This window comes from Tetrahymena thermophila, assembly GCF_000189635.1.
Source record: "Tetrahymena thermophila SB210 genomic scaffold scf_8254552, whole genome shotgun sequence".
In the NCBI taxonomy this organism is placed as follows: Eukaryota; Ciliophora; class Oligohymenophorea; order Hymenostomatida; family Tetrahymenidae; genus Tetrahymena; species Tetrahymena thermophila.
In genome coordinates this window covers 89,210-109,244 of record NW_002476323.1, presented here as the reverse complement: position 1 = coordinate 109,244, position 20,035 = coordinate 89,210, and the positions used below count along the sequence as shown (strand labels likewise).

The following is a 20,035-nucleotide window of genomic DNA, read 5'->3' as shown; positions in this document are numbered from 1 at the left end:
CTAATATTTAGGCTGGCTTCTAATTAATTATTCGATAATTACACTTTTTAGGATTGATATTGTAGAAAAATTATAATTAAATTTGCTTCTAATCTGATTTTATCAAATTAATAGATTTTTCAAATACCACTAGTTTGTTTCGTTCAAACTTACCCCTTCGTCTAAGAAAATTATGAAAAAATGATAACTAATAGCTGCTTGTTTTATTTCAAATATTTTATCATATTTGAATTTAATGATGTTTAGAAAAAATTTAAGTATTACACATAGAAATTTACTTTTACTCCTTTTTTATGTTAGCTTGCTTAAAGCAAAGCTCTTACTTATAGCATTTATAAAATGAGCACAGCTTGCATACAGATTAAATTTTTGAAGTTTTAATATAAATATATATTATTAATATAACAAAAAGTAAGGAAATTTCCATTTGAATTTGGATCTAGACATACTCATTAATTGATTGATTTCACTATATTATTATTCTCATGTATTTTTAAGCAATATAATCAATTTTAATCTGAAAAATTCAAAATATAAAGAAATTTAAAAAATAAATTCAATCATACCGAATAATTAACTAAACCATATTTTTTTACTAATGGAAGACCAGAAAGACAAACTAAAAAATCAAGAAAAATAAAATAATTTAAAAATAAATGATAAAATAATCGAAACTCACTCTATTGATGAAGCAGATTAAGATATTTAATAAGATTTTAATGAAAAGATTAATGCTTAAGCTTAAATGCCGCCTCCTTTAATGATAAACCCTAATAAGGTAATATATTTTTAAGTTAAGATAATTAATTATTAATAAAAATTTATCTTTTTTAAATAGAACTTAAAATAAGAATAAATTTCTAATAATTAAGAAAAAAAAAATGGGGAAATATTATAACCAGCAAACGCTTATTAAATACCTTAAGTCTAAGAATTTGATATTTTAAAGAACAGTTAAGGAGAATTTTAAATAGAAGATAATTAAAACTTAGAGATGATCACTCCTGTAACAATGCCTGATAATAATCATAATTATTTAAAAGAGAAAAAATCAAATAACTCTAATCAAACTAAAAATAATTAAGGGACTGCTAATTAAAAATAATAATAAAATTAGTTAGTCAAGAAACTATTTCAAAAATAAAGCAGTCAAAGTGTAATTATAGAGCATGGTCTAAATACATAAACGCCAAGCAGCCTTTCAAATAAGGAAAATAATGGTAAGGATCAATAAAAATTACCCAAGAGCAAACGTGAAATTAAACAAAAAAAAGCTCTTTTAAGCTTATCTACTTCTAATAATATCTTTGGTTTTTTAGTTAAGAAATCTAATTAAGAAGTAAAAGCTTTCAGTGAGACTGAAAATTATCATTCAGATACTTTCTGCTGCGACATGTTGTATAGAGACGATTGTTGCCTTAAACAAGTCTTAGACTTAATTTTCCAATTCGTATTTGCTCCTTTCAGACTCATGATATTTATTATCAGAATATGCATTGCTTGCTGTGAAGACGATGGTGATGATGATATCAGCAACAACAGTGAGGAAAATCCATGTTTTACATGTTGTTATAATTTAATTTATTGTCCGTTTAAGTGTTGTGGAGACTGGTTAAATTAATTTGCCTTTTCAATCAAATAATTCATCTGTAAAAGTCTTTGGATTTTACCAGAATAAGCAGTCGCGTTCTATAATAGTAACATACAAATTTGCTTAATTTAAGCAGGACTTTTCTTTAAAAATTGCTGTTTTTTTACTTCATATTACAAATTCTTAGAAAACCTAACTGACTGTTGCTGTTTAAAACCTTTTCACTTACTCGGAGAATGCCTAATGTGGCTATGTTCCCCTCAAGGGTTTTGCTAAAAATTTTTCAAAATCATAAATTTTGTTACCTGCAAAATAATTTCAGTTACTTGTATCTCAAAATTATTTTATTGTTGCTATTCAAAAGTTTAAAAACCCTTAAAAAACAACAAGGAAATAAGCATTTCTTATTTTTGTGGGTGTGCTTTTGATACTACAGGTGACTATGAAGATATTGAATAAAATCTATGAAAAAACTAAGAAATAAATAAATTTTTTCTTTCCAACCAATTTCCCTTTAATCTTATCCAATTTTGATTCCCTTATCTTATATACTAATTCAACTTATCTATTTATTGCGTAAAGCTTGTAATTATATAAATATACTATGTAAGTAATTTTATAGTTAACATATTTGACAAATAAAAATTAAATAAAATCAACCATTTATTGATAGTCAGTCACATCAACTTTTTATCCCATATTTGATTATTGATATATTCATTAATAGTTATCTTTTAAAATCTAAGTGAGTGAATATTTTATTTTCTACACAATTTAGGTAAAACTAATAAATAATTCCATAAAAACTTCTAAATGACAAAGTGAATTGTATACATTTCTTAAAATTGATATTTTCTCAAATTAGTTTTGTTAAAAAAAGGCAAATCAAAATATTGCATCAATCAAATTATAAAATTTAATTAAATTTAAAAAATTAGTTCTACTAATAATGCATATTATTTTTTTTGTGTGAATATATGAAATTATGATTATCTTATAGAAAAGATATATCTAATATCTGAGTAAAAATACCAACAATTAATTTTGTCTTAAGAAAAATGTATTTTTCAAATCTATTTTTGGGAGGAGATATTAAGTGGTAATTTATACTGAATAATCAAATATTAGTTTCGTCTATTAAAATAAACAATAAAATTGTCTTTCAGTTAATTGCTTATTATTTTTTATTTAACAGCTAACAAACAATTTGAAGAAAATTTTCTGATAATTTTTATAAATTTTTATTTTTTTAATCGTTAATTATTACTTACTAAAAATAACTAGTTCGAAGGTATCTAATTCGACTTATTATTTTTATATTTTTTTGTATCAAAAAATATCAAATGATATAAAAATATAATAGTTCGATTTACAAAAATTTTATTTATTAATTTAAAGTATTTTAAGGTAAAAGTATGTGCAATACTTTTTATACATTTTTAGTTTATTTAAGCAAGAAAATAAAAGACATCAAACTTTATTTGTAAAAATTGTAATCTCTAAAAAAAATTAAATAAATTATACTAAGTATAAATTAATTTTAGGTTTCTTCATGCTCTTGAATAGCTTTTTAATTAGATGACTAATTTAAAAAGTAATTAATTGTAATTTTCATCAAATCAAATTTTAAAAATACTGTAAAAATATGTTAACTTTAGATGAAGAAAAAAATTAATTTAAAAAAATTATTCATGCTTTTAATAATGCCCTGTTTTTTTTAAATATGGTAAAAAAATTTAAATTAATTAAGATAAAATGGTTTTTCAACTATTTAAATTGCAAATTAAAAGTTATTTTTATAATTATTTGCAAAATATTTTAATGACTTAAATCAAGTTTAAAGAAAAAAAGTTATTTTTTTGAGATTCATAAATATTTTGATTTTTTGATAAAAATTAAATCCAAAATAATAAAATATGAATTGTTGACTATTTTGTATTAAAAAAATAAATTAACAAATAATTTTCATAAATATTGACTTGCATGAATTAATTTTATTTATTGAGATATTTTAAAGTTTAAAAATTTTGAAAATATAATTTAAATTTTAATAAATATGCTTGTTAAATTTACTTAATTTAGATAAAATAATTTAATTTTAAAATAATAATTATAATTAATTGACTTTTTTTGGTATTTGTATATATTTTACCTATTTTTTATAAAAAATCAAAACAACAAAAGATTTTTATAAACATGATGAAGTAGAAATAAATTTGAATCATATATTTAATTTGAATATTTTCATTTTAATATATAATTAATTAAAATAAAATATCAAAAAATAAATCGTTTTAGTTTTATAAGATTGATTATAAATTGTAAAGATGAATATGTTTATTTATTTAAGGCATTAGTTTTTATCTTGTTAATATATTTTTTAAATTTTATGTTATCTTAAAAATTCTAATAGAATATTTAAAATTTTGTATCTGTATTTGATGGATTTTTCTATTGAATGCTTCTTAAATAATTGAAGTATTGAACTTTAAAGCAAATTTTAAGGAATTTAAATGTTGTTGAGATATTTTGGAAAGTATAAATTTAAAGTTGGAGATAGATAATAATATTTGAATTAAAATTAGATTTAAAATGAAATAAGAGAAAATATTTGATCAACATTCATATGATATATATATATATTTTTTAAATATGAATGCTATCAGATTTACATAATAATAATAATTGGTAAATGCATAGCAAAAAAATGTAATATTATTAAATTCTTTGAACTCAAGAAAAAAAGAAAAAATAAATAATTTTTTTAGGTTTTGGCAAAGATCATAACTTTATTTTACATCAAAAAGCAAGTAAATTTTTAATCAAAAAATCAGATGAGCAAAAGCATTTAATATTGAACGCAGAAAAATTAAGCATGCTGATGTACTTTACATTGTAAATTAATTTAAAAAAGAATAAAGTACTAATATAAGAATAAATGAATGAATACGTAATAAAGATAAGCAGAAAATTAATATTAATTTTTGAAATAGTAATTTTATTAAATAGGATTAATACCAACAAAAAAAAAGTACTTACGAAGTTTTAAAAAGTGAAGTTTATAAATAAATATGTCAAAAGCAAGAGATATCAAGGTTGTCATTTTAGGTGATGCAGGTAATTATCATCAATTACGACATATTTTTAAATAGCAGGATTAAAAGCTTATAATTAATTTGGAATTATATTGTCATCATTTTTCATTATTTGATTTTGCACTATTAAATATACACAAATATAAATGTGCAATTTATAAAAAATAAGTTGAATGAATCTGCTTAATGATTTACTATGTTAAAGTTTATTATGTTATTTCTTTAAAAAAGGTGTTGGAAAAACAAGTATCTTGAATAGATTCTCAAACAAAGGTTTTGATGAAAACTCTTAAACAACTTTGGGAGCTTCATTTATCCCAAAAGTATTGACCAGGGGTGATAAAACCTACAAATTTTAGGTATTAAATAAATATAATATTTTAGATCTTTAATGAAAGCACCAATTTTAATTTTACGATTATCAGAATGAAAATTTTTAATCAATAATACTTATTTCTTTTAGATTTGGGATACTGCCGGTTAAGAAAAATACAGATCATTGGCCCCTCTTTATTATAGAGGTAACAATTAATTATTAAGCCAAATAAAAGAATTTGAGTTCTATTTTTTATACATTTTAAAGATACTCATGCAGCTTTGATTGTTTATGATATCACCAATAGGGCCTCCTTTGATGTATTAAAAAAATGGGTTCAAGAACTTAGAGAACATGGTCCTGCTAATATCAGTAATTTATTTATCTATTTTATTTTAGCGAATTCATAAAATTAATTTCTCAAGTACCACAAAGAAAAAAATATGTCTAATTCATATAATTCATAGATAACTTTGTTTTAAACTCATTTAAAGAGATAAATATTTGGAATAGCTTTTTATTAATTAATTTTTGAAAATAATGATATTGGTTTTTAATAAATAGCCATTGCAGTAGTTGGTAACAAAGTTGATCTTATTGATAGGGAAGATGTTAAATACGATGAAGCTAAATAGTACGCAAATGTAAAAAACCAAATTCTACAATTTATAATAGCTTATTGATTTTTTATCAAACATAATATCTATCAATTTAAAAATATTCCCATAAATTATTTAATAGGAATTAAATGCCATCTTTTAATACACAAGTGCTAAGGAAAACCAAAATATTGAGGTAAACAATATTCTAAATAATAATTAGAATATATTCTATAAAACATCAAAAATAAATTTAAGTGATTAATACTTTTTTAATTAAAATTATAATAGAGTTTATTTATTTAAATTGCTGAGAAAGAAGAATAAAAAGATATTAATCCAACAAAGCCATAATCAAATAAAGGATTTTAAAATTAGGTTTAAAGACCATAGGGAGGAGGCTGCAATTGTTGAATAAACACACAACACAGCACACATTTAAAATTAGTAACAAAAGATTAAAAATATAATGAAAAATATAGATTTATAAAAAAAAATTAATAAACAATTAATATAAAGTTATTAAATATTATCTAATTCTTGCGTAATTCATTTAGTAGATTCTCAATTTATCCAATAAATAATTATCTTCATAATTTATATAGAGTATTTATCCAATCTATCTATCTTTCTATCAATTATTTTATTAATTATTAGCTTTTATTTTTTTTAATCAAATTTTAATTTTTTAGTTAAGCATTTGTCTGTCTGTCTTTTCTTAAATATTTTAATTTATTTATTAATAAAAACTAGAAAAACTTAATGATAAATTTTGTAAAATTCACCAAATTTAAATTAAGTTGATTCCAAAATATGTCTTAAATCAATTAAAATTTATTTGATGAATATTATACATTTATCAGGCTTTTTTTGTTTTAAATTCATGCATACTTTATGAATAAATAAACTTAATTTACTGCATATTTTATTATTAAATAAGCTCTAAAAAAATTATAAAAAAGTAGAGCTTTATTTTCTTTTTTAATAATTTTTTTCAATTCATTTGATGAAAAAAATTATTGATGTGATAAAGAACAAAGAAGTATTGAGTTATTTCTACTTCTTAATTAAATATTAAAAATTAAAATTTATAATTCAAGTAAATAACTCGAAATAAATAAAGACTTAGATAGATTGCTTATTCATTTTTAAAGTTTTTAACAAGAATAAAAGTAAATGGATACTATTATGAAAGTTGTAAGCTTAAAGGAGCAGCTAATTGAATAAAGCAGTAAAATTAATGATGCTTAGACAAGATCATCTAAAAGTTTTAGGATTAGTTCTCCCTTAATGCAATAAGTTAAACTTTTTTAAACTAAGAGCTAGTAGAATTAGAAAAGAAAAGATAGCTATTCAACTCAATCTAACTCTCCTATAGCTAAGTATAATAATTTTAATTAATTTGCAAATACTAGCCAAATTAATTAGGTAGATAGAGAAATTCTTGATATTACTAGATAAAGCTTACTTTCATCCCAAACATTTAGAAACAGTGATCAATTATCTCCAAGAACCCTTGAGGCTGCTAAGAAATATTTTTAAAATGGTATTGAGTTTGCTGAAGATAAGGATTCTGTATAAGAAGATTCGTATTCTGATTCAAGCAGCAGTGAAGACGAAAATAGAGATAATTAAAATGATAACAATGATTTGTTGTTAGAAGAAGAGTTATCTGAGTGGAAAACCTTAAAAATAGAAGATGTCTTCAGTTTATTTGAAGCGAAATGTGCTGATAATAAGTTGAAAATTCTACCTTAATAACTATTCAAATTTGTAGATAAGCTCAAAAGCTAAATAAAGAAAGGCAGCTTAAATTTATAAGAACTTTAGTTAGGTGTTTAGTCATCTAAAAAAGTCATTTAACTATTAAAAAACAATTCAAAGTCAAAATACCAATTCAGCAAACTCCTGTTAGCAAAAAATAATTTCGGTGATTAAGGCATTTAGCTGTTATGTAATTTTTTAAATAAGTAGCGCAGATCAAACATTGTTCACCTTGATATATCTAATAATAATATCACTTCTGAGGGTATTAAATAAGTAGTAAAAATGGTTAGTTTAAATCAAAATATTATATCTCTCGATATATCTAGCTATGATGGCTATAATAGAAATAGGCTCTCTCGCTCAGCTTGCATTGCTTTGAGCTAATATATTGCCTAGACTGAAGTATTATAATTCCTTAAAATGTAAAACTGCTGCATAGGACCATAGGGTTTATTTTCGTTAAGCAAAGGCTTTGCAGCCAATAGATCTATTATAAGCTTAGATATTTCTAAAAATGATATAGGTAAGGACTGTAGCTAGTGTTTTGAATCTATACTCTCTCACTCTAAAATAATGGAATTAAATTTGAGAGGAAACTTTTTAGGAGATTAATCGATCACAAAAATAGGAGAGCTGCTTAAGCCTGGATTAAAAATGTGTGTCTTAAATATTTTAGATATTTCTAACAATAAGCTAACATCTGATGGCATAAATAATTTCTTTGAAAGCATATAAAAAAATCAGTATTTAGAAAGATTAATTTTAGATTAAAATAATCTAAGAGGAGGACTACCTGAAATTATACAATTTTTGTAAGAGAATTCAAATATAACTTATCTTTCTATGATTGATTGCTGCATCTACCCAGAAGTAGTAGAATCTATAGCAACTGGATTGTCTAGAAATAACAGTCTTAAATCTCTAATCCTTAGTAAAAATTTCATAAAAGATTAAGGTAAATAAAAGATTAATTTATATTTTATTACTTAAATAAAATGGCTATTTAAAATTATAAATATAGGAGCAGAAATGATCGCCCAGAGTATGAAATACGACCCAAATTTAATTACAAACAGAAGATTAAAAATGTTAGATTTATCAAAGTGTGCCATTGAAGATTACGGAGGTCAAGTTTTGTGTAATTTTATTTATATTAAAGCCATTAAAATTAATTAAATATTTTTAAAAAATTATTTTAAAAAACTTAAAAAATACCCTCATAAACATTTTATTAAATTCTAACTATTTATGAAACTTAGCTGACGCTTTTAAATCACATTAAGGGATAATTGAAATTAGCTTATGCCATAACTTATTAGGAGATGCATCTGGATTTTCTCTGATTGATTTAGCTAGAAATAATTAGAAAATAATTAAATTAGATTTAGATATGAATTTAATTAGATTAGATTATATGTAAGAAATTTAAAGATTAATTGACATGAATGTTGATAATCACAAATCAATGAGAGAGCCTTATTTGAAAGAGAAGCTAATTGAATTAAAATCTATTGAATAAAGACCAGAAGATTTTTAAAAGAAGGAAGAAGAATTTCAAAAAAAAAATAATTTGCATAGCTAAGAAATAAATAAATATAAAGATTTGCATCAATAAGAAGAGTAAGAGTGCAAATAAATGTACGATAAATTAATGGATGAATTTGTTGATATAAAAAAAATTAATTAATCAATAATTATCAGTAAAGATTATGAAATTTAACATAATAAAATTCTTGCTGATTATGAAAATCAAATATCTGAACTTAGAATAGAAAATGAAAAGCTATAAAATGAGCTCTAAGCCTATAATGCTCAATTTTAGAGTAAATACTAAGTATATAGTAAAAGAAAAAGCTAGCTTGAAGAGTAAAAAAAGAAATTGTATGATAAAAAGCTATAAATGATAATGTAAGTAGAAGATGCTTCTAAGATAAACAAAGATTTAGAAAATAAAGTAAAATAAATTTAAGATAGAATTAAATTACTTCAATAAAAGACTAAAAATAAACCTAATAGAAAATAATCTGCTAATATTAAATAAGCTAAGTGAATGTTTATTATATTAATACTTATGATATTCTGTCAACTAATTATTAAAACTAAACAAAATTAAAAATTAATCATTTCTTTTATTTATTTTAATTATTAAATGAAATGATATCATTGTTTTCATACTTAAATGTTATTTTAGTTTGAAAAAATAAAAATATTTTTTCACGTTTTCAATAAAAATTATAATTAAAGTAATTTTAAAGTTAAATTTATAATTTAGAGTATAAATATCTTTTTATCATTATAGGATAATATAATCAATAATAAATTAGTTCAAAAATCCTAAATTTTAAAGTTAAATAAAAGTAAAAACATAAATTTTTCAAATTAAAAAATCTAAAAGAAAAATATATTTTTTTGTTTTTGTTTATAAAAATTATTTAGGAATTCATATCATAAATTTCATTTTGTATTTATAATAAGATGAATTAATAATAGTTTAATTCAATAAGTATTTGTATTAAATTAACTTAGTTAATGCTTGATAAAATGATGAAAATTTTTATCTAAATTGTTAATTATCAAATTGTATAATTAGTATAAGTATTATAAAAAATTTTTTAACCAATCTTTTGGAATGTGAAAAAATCTTTAAAATTATTTAAGAAACTTAGAATCATTCAATAACTTAAATATTGGTGAACGAATTACGATATAATTAAGTACAAAGAAATTACAAAGCGAAATGAGTAGTATTAGAGACAGAAGACGATTGAAATATCATAATAATTCATAAACTAATACCAATTTAAACTAGAACTCTAATGCAAATAGTGTTTATAATTAAACAATTATTATGCACAGCCCATAGTTTAGCATAAATAATACATTTATCAATGAATAAAATGCAAATAATGGTAGTAATTCTAACAATCAATCAATTAATTACTACCAAATTAATTAACAGGCTAATATCGAAAATATCAACAACTAAAATATTATCAATACTCCATCTTATTATGCAAAGTAAGAACCGAATTTAAGTAGAAACGCATCTAAAAATAACAGCGCTTAGGGAAAAGTATATATAAACAGAAAATTGTCTCATGAGAAATATTTTATGAATTTCTTTCCTCCCACTAAAAGTAATCAAAATTCTATCACTTATGATATGAACGAAAGCATAAAAACATAAGAATAGATTATGGGAAATTTAGCTTAATATCAAACATTAAATCACTAAAATTAAAATGCAAAGGAATATAATACAATATAGTATAATTCACTTCAGCCGCCACCATCTTAGGAAGGTATTTCTTAATCTAAATCTAAAGTAATCAATTAGATTGTTAGAAATTTTAACTTCTTTTCTTGAAAATAAGAAGAAATGTATTTTTTTCATAATTTCATGATATCAATAATTATTCATTTATATAGGGGAAAAATAGCTTTAGAAAAAACTCAGTTAAGCGTCCATCTATGAATTCACCTCCATAAAGCTATATACCTTAACCACCTAATCAATCTAGTTAGTACAATTCAGTTTGCAAATAAAATAATTAACAGACTAATAAAGATAATAACAGTATAGAGTTTTAAACTGCCTTTGTACTAATTTATTTATATATCCATAAAATTATTTTTAATTAATCATTTATTATTAAAAGGTGATGCCTGACAATCCTCAAAATCTATAAAATTTATTCTTAGCTTAAAATCCTGATCTAGGTAGTCGTATTGTTGTAGAAAAAAAAAGTAAAGAAAGGCTAGATAAAAATATTTAACTAATGCAAATATATGGTAACAAAGCAATTAAGAGATCATAGAATTAAATCCCAATCTTAAATTAATCAGGATAAATTTTAAATTATTATGTGCCACAAGTAAAATATAGAAATTTAAATCAATTTATTTTATAAATTCATTAAAAAATACTTTAAAATCTTATCTCTTTTTTTGTTTAAAAATGAAATTATTCAAAACAATCTTTTAATATTGAAAAGGAATAAAGATAGAGTAAGTCTACTGGACGCCATCATAGTGTTTTAAAAAGGAGGTAAATAAGAGATAGTTCAAATCCAATTAACTCTTGCAATGAAAGTTAAACTATTTAACATACTAAATGCAATATACTTCCAGGAGCAAATTTTAGATCAATTTCACATGAAAGATAAAGTCTTTACTCTAATTTGAGGCAGTAAAATTCTAAAGGTTATTTTGAATCTCTAAAAACTGATGTATATGTCAATGGAGAAAGATAGAAAAGTAGTGCATAAAGAGGATCAAAATAAACACAGTTATCTTAAAATAATATAGCATCGGCATATTAATCTAATAATACCAACTAAATTTAACATTAAAGTTAGCAAAAATAAAATTCTGCATAATAATTTTAAATATAAAATCCTGCATAGGTTATAGCTTAACCATAGAGATCAAAAAGCTTTGGCAGGTCTAGAGCATATAAATTTATAAATAATTCAAACGAAAAATAGAATAATGTCTTATAAGAAGTTTTAAGCTCATAATAAAATCAAATAAAAAAATTGCATATTAATAAAATTAAATTAGATAATAATTTTTATGGAAAAGATGAATAACTAATGCAAAGAAATGATAGTGGAGAAAACATTAATTACTAATCATAGCAAAGTGATTATTTAGAATAATATATTGGTGCTATAGTTAATTAAGAAAACATGTCAACCTCTAATTATGACAGACTTTCTTCCCATATGGATAAACTTTCACAAAAAATTCTTACTTAATAATCTGATCTTAAAAACTTACTTTAACCTTTAAGTTCTGTGTAAAACTCTGAAAATCTTCAATAAAATTAACACTCAAATTTCAACAGATTTTCTTTTGATTAAAATTATGATCCAAATAGGAGCTTTAATGATCTTCCATCTTCTGTTATTGAAGGTACTAAATATTTTAAATTATACTTTGAAAATTTAATTTATGCTTAATTGAATTTTTAAATAGAAAATAAATCTATTCAACAAAAAAAAGGCAAATAATTAAACATTTTTTGTTATTGTTCATAATCTAATATTAATTTTAACTAAGGAAACTTAAACTTTTGTTGATAATTAACAACAAAAAAAATTGTAAATAAAAAAATAATAAATATGTAATTCTATTTTTATTAGAAAAAAGGTAAGATGGAGGTGATGATTCTGATAAATATAATAATGATTAGTTTGAAGAGGATTAAGAATCAGTTTAAGGACCTTCGTTTGCTCCTTCAGTTCTTAAAAAGGATAGTTTTATAAGTTAAGATAGCAAATAGCCTATTTAAAATTATCACAATTAATCTTACAATATAAAAGAAGACTCTCATATTATGAGGCCTTAGGGCTCAAATATACCTTAATAATAATCGCATTATTCATCAATAAACTCTTTTGGTTGTCCTAATTCGTTTATTGTAGATAAGTAAAATAAAGAAAACAATGAACTGCAAACAATAAATGTAGGATCATTAATGTCAAGTTAATAAGTTGAAGTTATTGAAGAGTCTTTTGGTAGTAATTTTTAGCAATAGAGCTCTGTTTTGAATTAAAAGCAAAGTAAGCAGTAAAGTAAAGTGCAATCAGAAATAAAATTAATAGATGAAAGTATAGTTCAGTAAAATTCCTAACAGTCTTTTGTTCAAGCTTAACAAAAATAAAAAATGCAGCCTCATCCTCCTTAACTGTAAAAAGCAGCTTTAAGAAGCTAAGGAAGTTTAGGATCCTAATTAGATGAGGTGGATGTAGTTGGATAGCTTAATAAAAAATAAAAATAACAAAACCAATAAGTAACTTTTTGTGAGTCACCAATAATAATGGAACCAAAATAAGAATTGCTAGCTGTTGCAGATGATAAGAGATTTAAAAGAAATGCTGCTAAAATTTATAAAAGAAATGATTTACTAAACAAAAATACTCTAAAAGACTCTAAAGACAATATAGATGTTTAAAAAATATAGTAAATGAAATTAAATTTACAGTTCCAAGTAGGAGATAAAAAGACACTTATACCTTAATAGAATCAAAAGTTAGATTAAGTAAATTTTTTTTTATTTTTTACATTTATTTTAATTTATTTTTATAAAGTTAAAAGACAAACTAACACTGTAATTAGAAAATGTATCTGCAAATATTATTAATAAAGTTAATTAAAATCAATAATCAATCGATGATTAAGGCTCTGATCTTAATCCAGTTGATGAGTTGAGTACCTGCAAAGAAGAAAGAAATCTTCTTGATGACAATGAAGAAGTTATTAATTCAAAAAAATCAATAATAAATTCCTAATTTGATTAAATGATAGTTACTTCTTTAAATAACTATCTTAACAAAACAGAAACTGATCAAGATATTAAAGTAAAATCTGATGGAAACTTCTAGCATTATAAATACTGAATTAGCGATAATTAATTAATAAATTATTGTTAATAATTATAATTAAAAAATCTATAATAAATTAATAGAAAAAAATGTAAATAAATAAATCATTCAAAAAATTCACTATATTATATGTAGTTTTTCTTTATAATTAATTTTAATATTTGTGTATTTACTAGATTTTTGAAGAAAAAAAATGCCAGTTTGCTCGAATTTTAAAACAGTCTAATAAATTCAGTAATATATTTATGTTGAGATGTTTAGTGGAGTAAATAACGAAAAAATTAAATTCATTCTAAAAGAGCACTCAGTTTAAAATGGTGCCAAATTCGACAATTATTATTGTAAAAACAAACTTGATAAGCATTTATTTATCTAATAGCTAAAAAAAAATATTTTTACGAATTAAAAATTAATTATTAAAAAATTTAAAAATATCAATCATATCGTTTTTATAACTCAAACGATGACCATGTATAGTATATATAAACTTTATATATATAATTATATATTTTATAATGTGAAATTTATATTTACTTTTATATTAATATACTTTTAATCTTGATTTCATTGAAATAAAATCAAATTTTTAATTATTATTAGCTTTCAAAAAGCATTTTTATTAGAAAATGTTCATTTATTATTTATATGAGAATTTTATTTATATAGCTAAGCTTATTTTAATATTATTTAAATGAATTATTTAATTCAAAAATAAATTTATAACATTTTTAATTAAATTTTTGCTATTTTTAATTTTTAAGGTGTGATAAATAAAATTCAATAATTTATCATTTTAAAAATTCTTGTTTTATTTATGAAAGATTTTTTTAATGATTTATTTTAATTTTGATTTAATTAACAATCAAATCAGAATGCTATTTACTACTAATTTCTTTATCTTTGACATATTTTTTTATTACAAGTTGTTTATACAATTCTCACTGATTGGGTTTTCCCTAATAAATAATATTAATTGATTTATTTATTTATGGTTTTTCATATATATAAATTATTACCAAAAGCAAAGCTGAATGTTTTTGAGGTTTTTACATTTTTGTATTTCTCTACCTAGTTAAAGAGCTGCAACGTCTTTGATAAAGTTATTTCTTTAAAATAATATATTAAAAATATAATGATTAAATTGTAAAATAAATAATTATTATATTTACGATAAATCTAAAGAAATTGAAACAATTTTCTATAACTTTGAAATTTCATTTGCTAGTACTTAAACAGCATTATTATAAATTAAATTTTTTCTATTTTCATATTTAGTTAATAAGAAAGAATATTTGCAGTGCTAATTTAACTTACGAAATATTAATTTATAAGAAAGTTAGATTTTGTAGTTTAGAAATATTATTTGCTAAAAAGCAAACTCCTCCTGTTTCTATGTAGTTTTTTCTATTTAAAAAGTCATTATAATTTAATAAAAAAGTAAATAATAAATATATAGTCTACTAAAAAAATAGAGTCAATTTTCTTAAACTTAAGCATTTAGACAGGCTTGTTGATAAGCTGATCACACCTTCGTCATAAATATGATTCTCACTAACATATTTAATAAAATTCTATAAAATGATAAAATTAATAAAATTAATTTACCACGAAAGTAAAGAAAACGATTATAAACTCTAAAATTTAGATAATTCGTCACCAATCAAAATTAAACCTTTATTCCCTAATTAATTTTTGCTGTTAAATTATTAAAAGTTTTATAATTTTTTATTGTTTTAAATGTTTTTTACTTTAAATCTAAGTACAGCTAGCTTAAATTATTGCAATTATTTAATTCTTTGAGTAAATTTTAAGCTCCTTCCTAATAAATCTTGCTTTCTCTAAAACATAAAAATGTAATAAACATTTGGCTAAGATATAAAAAATGTTATAATACCTCAAGTAAAGAAATAAGTCTGTCATATTTTTTAAGTTTGCCAATTCTTTTCCCACGATTTCAAGCTCATCTCCAAGAGGGTTTTCGCTATAAAATAAGATTTAGTTAAATCAATAAAAAATATTTGTACTTAAGTACTTAAAACACTAAATAAAGAAAAATTGCTTCATTTTTTAATAAAATTAATTACTTTAAATTGAGTTCTAAATATTTTAATTTTTTTGGCTTCGTTAATTACATCAATAGTTATTTGAGACCTTCATTTGTTATCAAATTTTATCTAATTTAATTCAAATTTATCATTAAACATTACAGCTTTAAAATTTTAATACTGTAGCTATAATACTAGTGATTCAAGATTAATACATTTAGAAATTTACAACCCTAACTCATTTGCTTTATTGTCTTTAATCCCTTTATTTCTAATAAAAAATCACATTTTTAAAACTGTAAGACAAATCATTAATATCAAATAAAGTATTTAAATTATTCTTTTATTAAATTTTACTTTAAATCTAATTTTATCTCCTCTAAGTTAGGAATATCCTCTTCTTTTATCTAATAAATTTTATAATAAATATAACTTTAGTTTGATTTCAAATTATTACTTCACTTAAATAGTTCATTTTATTTGATTTTATCTTCTACTTTTGCACTCAATTATTATTTAATTAATTTCTTATAGAATTTTTTTTAATTTAATAAATAATATCTTATCTTATGATAAAATCTGGTGATTGAATTTTCTATATAAAAAAATATTTACTAAATAAACAATTTTCGTGAAACGACAAATAATTTGATAATTTTATAGATTTGAAGTGATATGATATGATAGGAATATAAAATAAAAATTATTTGATTTTCATTAAATATGAAGTAAAAACAATAAATTTTAATTATTGATTAAATTATTTTTAAAAATATTTTTAAATAAAATTTAAAATGCTTAAAATAAATTCAAAATAAATAAAAGTTTTTAAATACTTTATTTATACAATTTATACTTAATTTTTCAAATAATATTTTAAATGACGATTTATTTATTTACAATGTAAATTATTTAATCTCTCAAAGAAACTGCAACATTTAACTTTAACTTTTCATCTAAATGAAAAATTCATTAAAACTAGTTTATTTAATTTCATAAAGAATCTTCTTATCTGCAAGTGCAACTTTTGTTAAATTTATCTAAATAATTTTATGATAAAAATTAATTGTACAAAAAGTTTTTATTCATTTTACCTCACTGTGACTTAAAAAAGTTTTAATGATTTACATTTGTAAATCTATTTCATAATTTCATAAAAAACATTTTCACTAAAATTACAGTTGCTAAAATTATATAACAAATAGATATTTAAATATTTTGAAAATTAAAATTAATTTTACTAAAATGAAATGTTTAGTTCTTCAACTTGAAGTAATTTAGATATTGTGTTTCCAATCGATATTGCTCCTTCAGAATTGATTGTATTACCACTTAATCATTAATAAAAATAAAATAAATTTTTAATTATTCTTTTTAAGTAGAATAAACCTTAGATTAAGATAGAGTTTAGTTATTTAACTGCAATATTAAATTTCTTATAATGAGGCAACTCCTGTTTCACGAATACTGTTCCCACTAAAAAAAGTTAAATTTAAATTTAAATTTAAATAATAAAAATTTACCTAAAATCAAGTATCATGGTTTTTAAGTTAATTAAGTTCTTAAAAGACTTTGAAAGTTCAATAATTGTTTCATCTGTTATATAATCACAACTGTTTATGTTATATTTTTAAATAATAATACTTTATTGTTTGCTATTTTTTAAATATTACCACATTTCTAAGGAGAGAAATTTCAAATTCTTATACTTTATAACTCTTTAAATTAATTATAATGCTGGCCAATTTTAGAATCTTAAAAAGCTTTTTTAATATAAGAAATTATGTTTTGTCTAGAAAATAATTCTTTACTTAAAATTGAGTTGCAAGTGCTTCAGATTTTCTATTTACTTATCACAAGGTACATCACTGAAGCATATAGAATCGTTTATGTCATTTCCACTATTTAAATTGGATATTTTAAACAGATATTTGGAAAAAAAGTGGTTTTACCTCACATCAAAAATAATAACTTCTAAGTTTTAAAGATTCCAAATAGTTTCAAGAATACTTTCTGTAGATTCATTTTGAATTTTGTTATAACTTTTTAAAAATATTAAAATTATTAAAGAAAAGTGTTAAATAATTTAAAAACCTTAAATCCAAAGCTATTTTTCTTAAATTAACTAACAAAGATATTCCTTGGCTTAATTCTAAAAGCCCTTGATCTCCAAAAGCATTTTTACTTAATATAATTTTATTTATTTTTATAAAACTTAAATAAATAATACTGGACATAAAGAGTTAGTTCTTATATATGTGATACATGCTACATGCCTTAACCTAAATAGACTAATCCTTTATCTTTTAGATAGTTTTCCCTTATTTTAATATGATTGATTTATATTTTCCAATTATATAAAAAAGGAAAGAAATTACCTGAAATCAATAAAGAGATTTTACAACTTTTAGCACTAACCTATATTTGCTAAACATTAATAAATTGTATCTGATCTTATTTGATTTTCCCTGTAATTATTTATAGTTTAAATATTTAAAAAAAAATCTATTTAAAATAACCTTAATGAAAGAGTCAAATTTTTTAAGTTTTAGGATAATTTTATCCCTTCTGTTAAACTCAAAAAGCCTTCTGCTTCCATTTTGTTAAAGCTTTATTATTTTATTAAAAATGTAATTAGAATTTTCGATATTAATTTCAATTAAGATATTTAAAAAAAAATTGTCCTAAAATACTTTTTTTGATTAGTTGATTGTAATGAAAGTGAAAATAAAGAAATTCAGATTTTTGTAAAACATAAAATTTAATTAATACCTTAAATCCAAATTTAAATATTGTAATTGAGCACAGTTAGCTATGATTTTACCAAGCAACAAAGATCCATCTTATTTAGAGAAGTTGTACCTTATAATGAAATGTTATAAATTAAATTATTGAGAATGAATAAATCTTCTTACCTCAAATTTAATGTTAGTGATTAAAGATTTTCTATTTTAGATAATTTGTTTTCCATCATTTATAAAGCAGAAAAATTTAGTTAACATTTTCTTTAAAATAGTTAAAAATAAATAAATTAATTAATGAAAATTTGATCATTACAACAGCTATAGGTGCAAACTATTTAAATTTTTATGCTCAAAAATAGAATCACAAACAACTTATAATACTTCTTCAATATTATCATTAAAGCTATATTTAAAAAAAATAATAAATTGAATAATTTTTTACAATTCAAATTTCTGTATAGGAAAATTTAAGTAAGAAGTTTAAGACGTTTTTTAAAAAAAGCCTTAAATAAATAAATAATTTTAATTTAATTATTTTAAATTCAATAACCAAAAAGAAAGCATTACTCAAATCTGTAATAAAGTGCTTCTAAATTTTAAGCGTTTTTAATAACACGTTACAACTAAGATAAATGTTCTTATCCTATGTTTTGCAACCTTTAGTTTAAAAAATAATAAATCAATATAATTTAATAAAAAATGAATGAATACGTAAAATTAATTTTGAGCTCCACGACTTTCTAAAGATAAAAATCATCTAACTTTATCATTAAAAAATATTAATATGCATTTTTAGGCATACAAATATTAATTTACTAGACATACTGAATTTGCTTTCATTAATTTTTATTATGATTCTTTTATTTGTTTAATTTTTTAAAACTTGAGAATATAAATAAGATATATAAAATCAATGAAATTAATAATTAAAACCATAAATAAATAAATATTTTGTATAGTTATTAATAAATTTTTTAAAGATAGATTTTAAATAATTGCTAAAATAACCAAAATAAAATATTTTTTAAAAAAATTAATTTATTAAATTATTCTAAAGCTATGCATAATTTATCTATTTATACGTAGATGTATAAACAGAAAATTTATATCAATTATCTAAGAAGGGTGTTCAAGTATATTTAGTAAGTTTAAAAAAAATAATTTATTTATGTATTTTAAAAGTAGGCATATCTTATAAATTTGCTTATTTATTTTTCAATTTTTACAAACATTAATGCTAATTGACAAAAAATCTTTTCTCTAAAATTGGCCACTCTTAAAAATTTTCTAAAGATAACTTTAATTAATGAGTATGCACTATACATAGATTAATAAAGAAAATTTTAATTAATAAATAAAAATTTTAAAAAATTCTTAAAAAAATAGTTTATTAAACATTTTTCGATTTTTTATAGATAGATGAATACATAGACAAATTAATAAATTAATTAATTAAGAATATTTTTTATTTTATTAAGTAAATTCTTAA

General features: G+C 20.9%; 6 protein-coding genes across 6 annotated transcripts; 4 read left to right on the top strand and 2 right to left on the bottom strand. All coding sequences in view use genetic code 6, as the record gives it.

The window, feature by feature from the left end:
• Nucleotides 1–598: 598 nt before the first annotated feature.
• On the top strand, nt 599–2,059 carry TTHERM_00794240 (hypothetical protein; the record flags this gene model as incomplete). Its single annotated transcript, XM_001020943.1, has 2 exons — nt 599–778; nt 839–2,059. The coding sequence occupies 2 exons, from the start codon at nt 599–601 to the stop codon at nt 2,057–2,059; spliced, it is 1,401 nt and encodes a 466-aa protein (XP_001020943.1).
• A 2,603-nt stretch (nt 2,060–4,662) lies between these two features.
• Nucleotides 4,663–6,015, top strand: TTHERM_00794230 (small guanosine triphosphatase family Ras family protein; the record flags this gene model as incomplete). Its single annotated transcript, XM_001020942.3, has 7 exons — nt 4,663–4,708; nt 4,918–5,045; nt 5,150–5,207; nt 5,270–5,374; nt 5,567–5,646; nt 5,744–5,797; nt 5,893–6,015. 7 exons carry the CDS (start codon nt 4,663–4,665, stop codon nt 6,013–6,015), a joined length of 594 nt encoding a protein of 197 aa, XP_001020942.1.
• Nucleotides 6,016–6,777: 762 nt separating this feature from the next.
• TTHERM_00794220 (hypothetical protein) lies at nt 6,778–9,418 on the top strand (the record flags this gene model as incomplete). The annotated part of the gene is made up of 3 exons (XM_001020941.2): nt 6,778–8,323; nt 8,390–8,506; nt 8,628–9,418. The coding sequence occupies 3 exons, from the start codon at nt 6,778–6,780 to the stop codon at nt 9,416–9,418; spliced, it is 2,454 nt and encodes an 817-aa protein (XP_001020941.2).
• A 600-nt stretch (nt 9,419–10,018) lies between these two features.
• Nucleotides 10,019–13,772, top strand: TTHERM_00794210 (hypothetical protein; the record flags this gene model as incomplete). Its single annotated transcript, XM_001020940.2, has 6 exons — nt 10,019–10,693; nt 10,798–10,968; nt 11,028–11,243; nt 11,364–12,285; nt 12,516–13,414; nt 13,464–13,772. The coding sequence occupies exons 1-6, from the start codon at nt 10,106–10,108 to the stop codon at nt 13,770–13,772; spliced, it is 3,105 nt and encodes a 1,034-aa protein (XP_001020940.1). The 5' UTR covers nt 10,019–10,105.
• An 847-nt stretch (nt 13,773–14,619) lies between these two features.
• On the bottom strand, nt 14,620–16,277 carry TTHERM_000794209 (kinase domain protein; the record flags this gene model as incomplete). Its single annotated transcript, XM_012798838.1, has 12 exons — nt 14,620–14,713; nt 14,774–14,863; nt 14,927–15,016; nt 15,072–15,161; nt 15,219–15,308; nt 15,363–15,452; nt 15,506–15,595; nt 15,652–15,738; nt 15,842–15,931; nt 15,984–16,073; nt 16,160–16,209; nt 16,260–16,277. 12 exons carry the CDS (start codon nt 16,275–16,277, stop codon nt 14,620–14,622), a joined length of 969 nt encoding a protein of 322 aa, XP_012654292.1.
• A 477-nt stretch (nt 16,278–16,754) lies between these two features.
• TTHERM_00794200 (kinase domain protein) lies at nt 16,755–19,386 on the bottom strand (the record flags this gene model as incomplete). The annotated part of the gene is made up of 18 exons (XM_001020939.2): nt 16,755–16,842; nt 16,897–16,986; nt 17,044–17,133; nt 17,192–17,278; nt 17,326–17,415; nt 17,476–17,565; nt 17,614–17,703; nt 17,755–17,844; nt 17,897–17,986; nt 18,033–18,122; nt 18,181–18,270; nt 18,322–18,411; nt 18,575–18,664; nt 18,718–18,807; nt 18,860–18,949; nt 19,114–19,203; nt 19,258–19,307; nt 19,363–19,386. The coding sequence occupies 18 exons, from the start codon at nt 19,384–19,386 to the stop codon at nt 16,755–16,757; spliced, it is 1,509 nt and encodes a 502-aa protein (XP_001020939.2).
• Between the last annotated feature and the right edge of the window lie 649 nt (nt 19,387–20,035).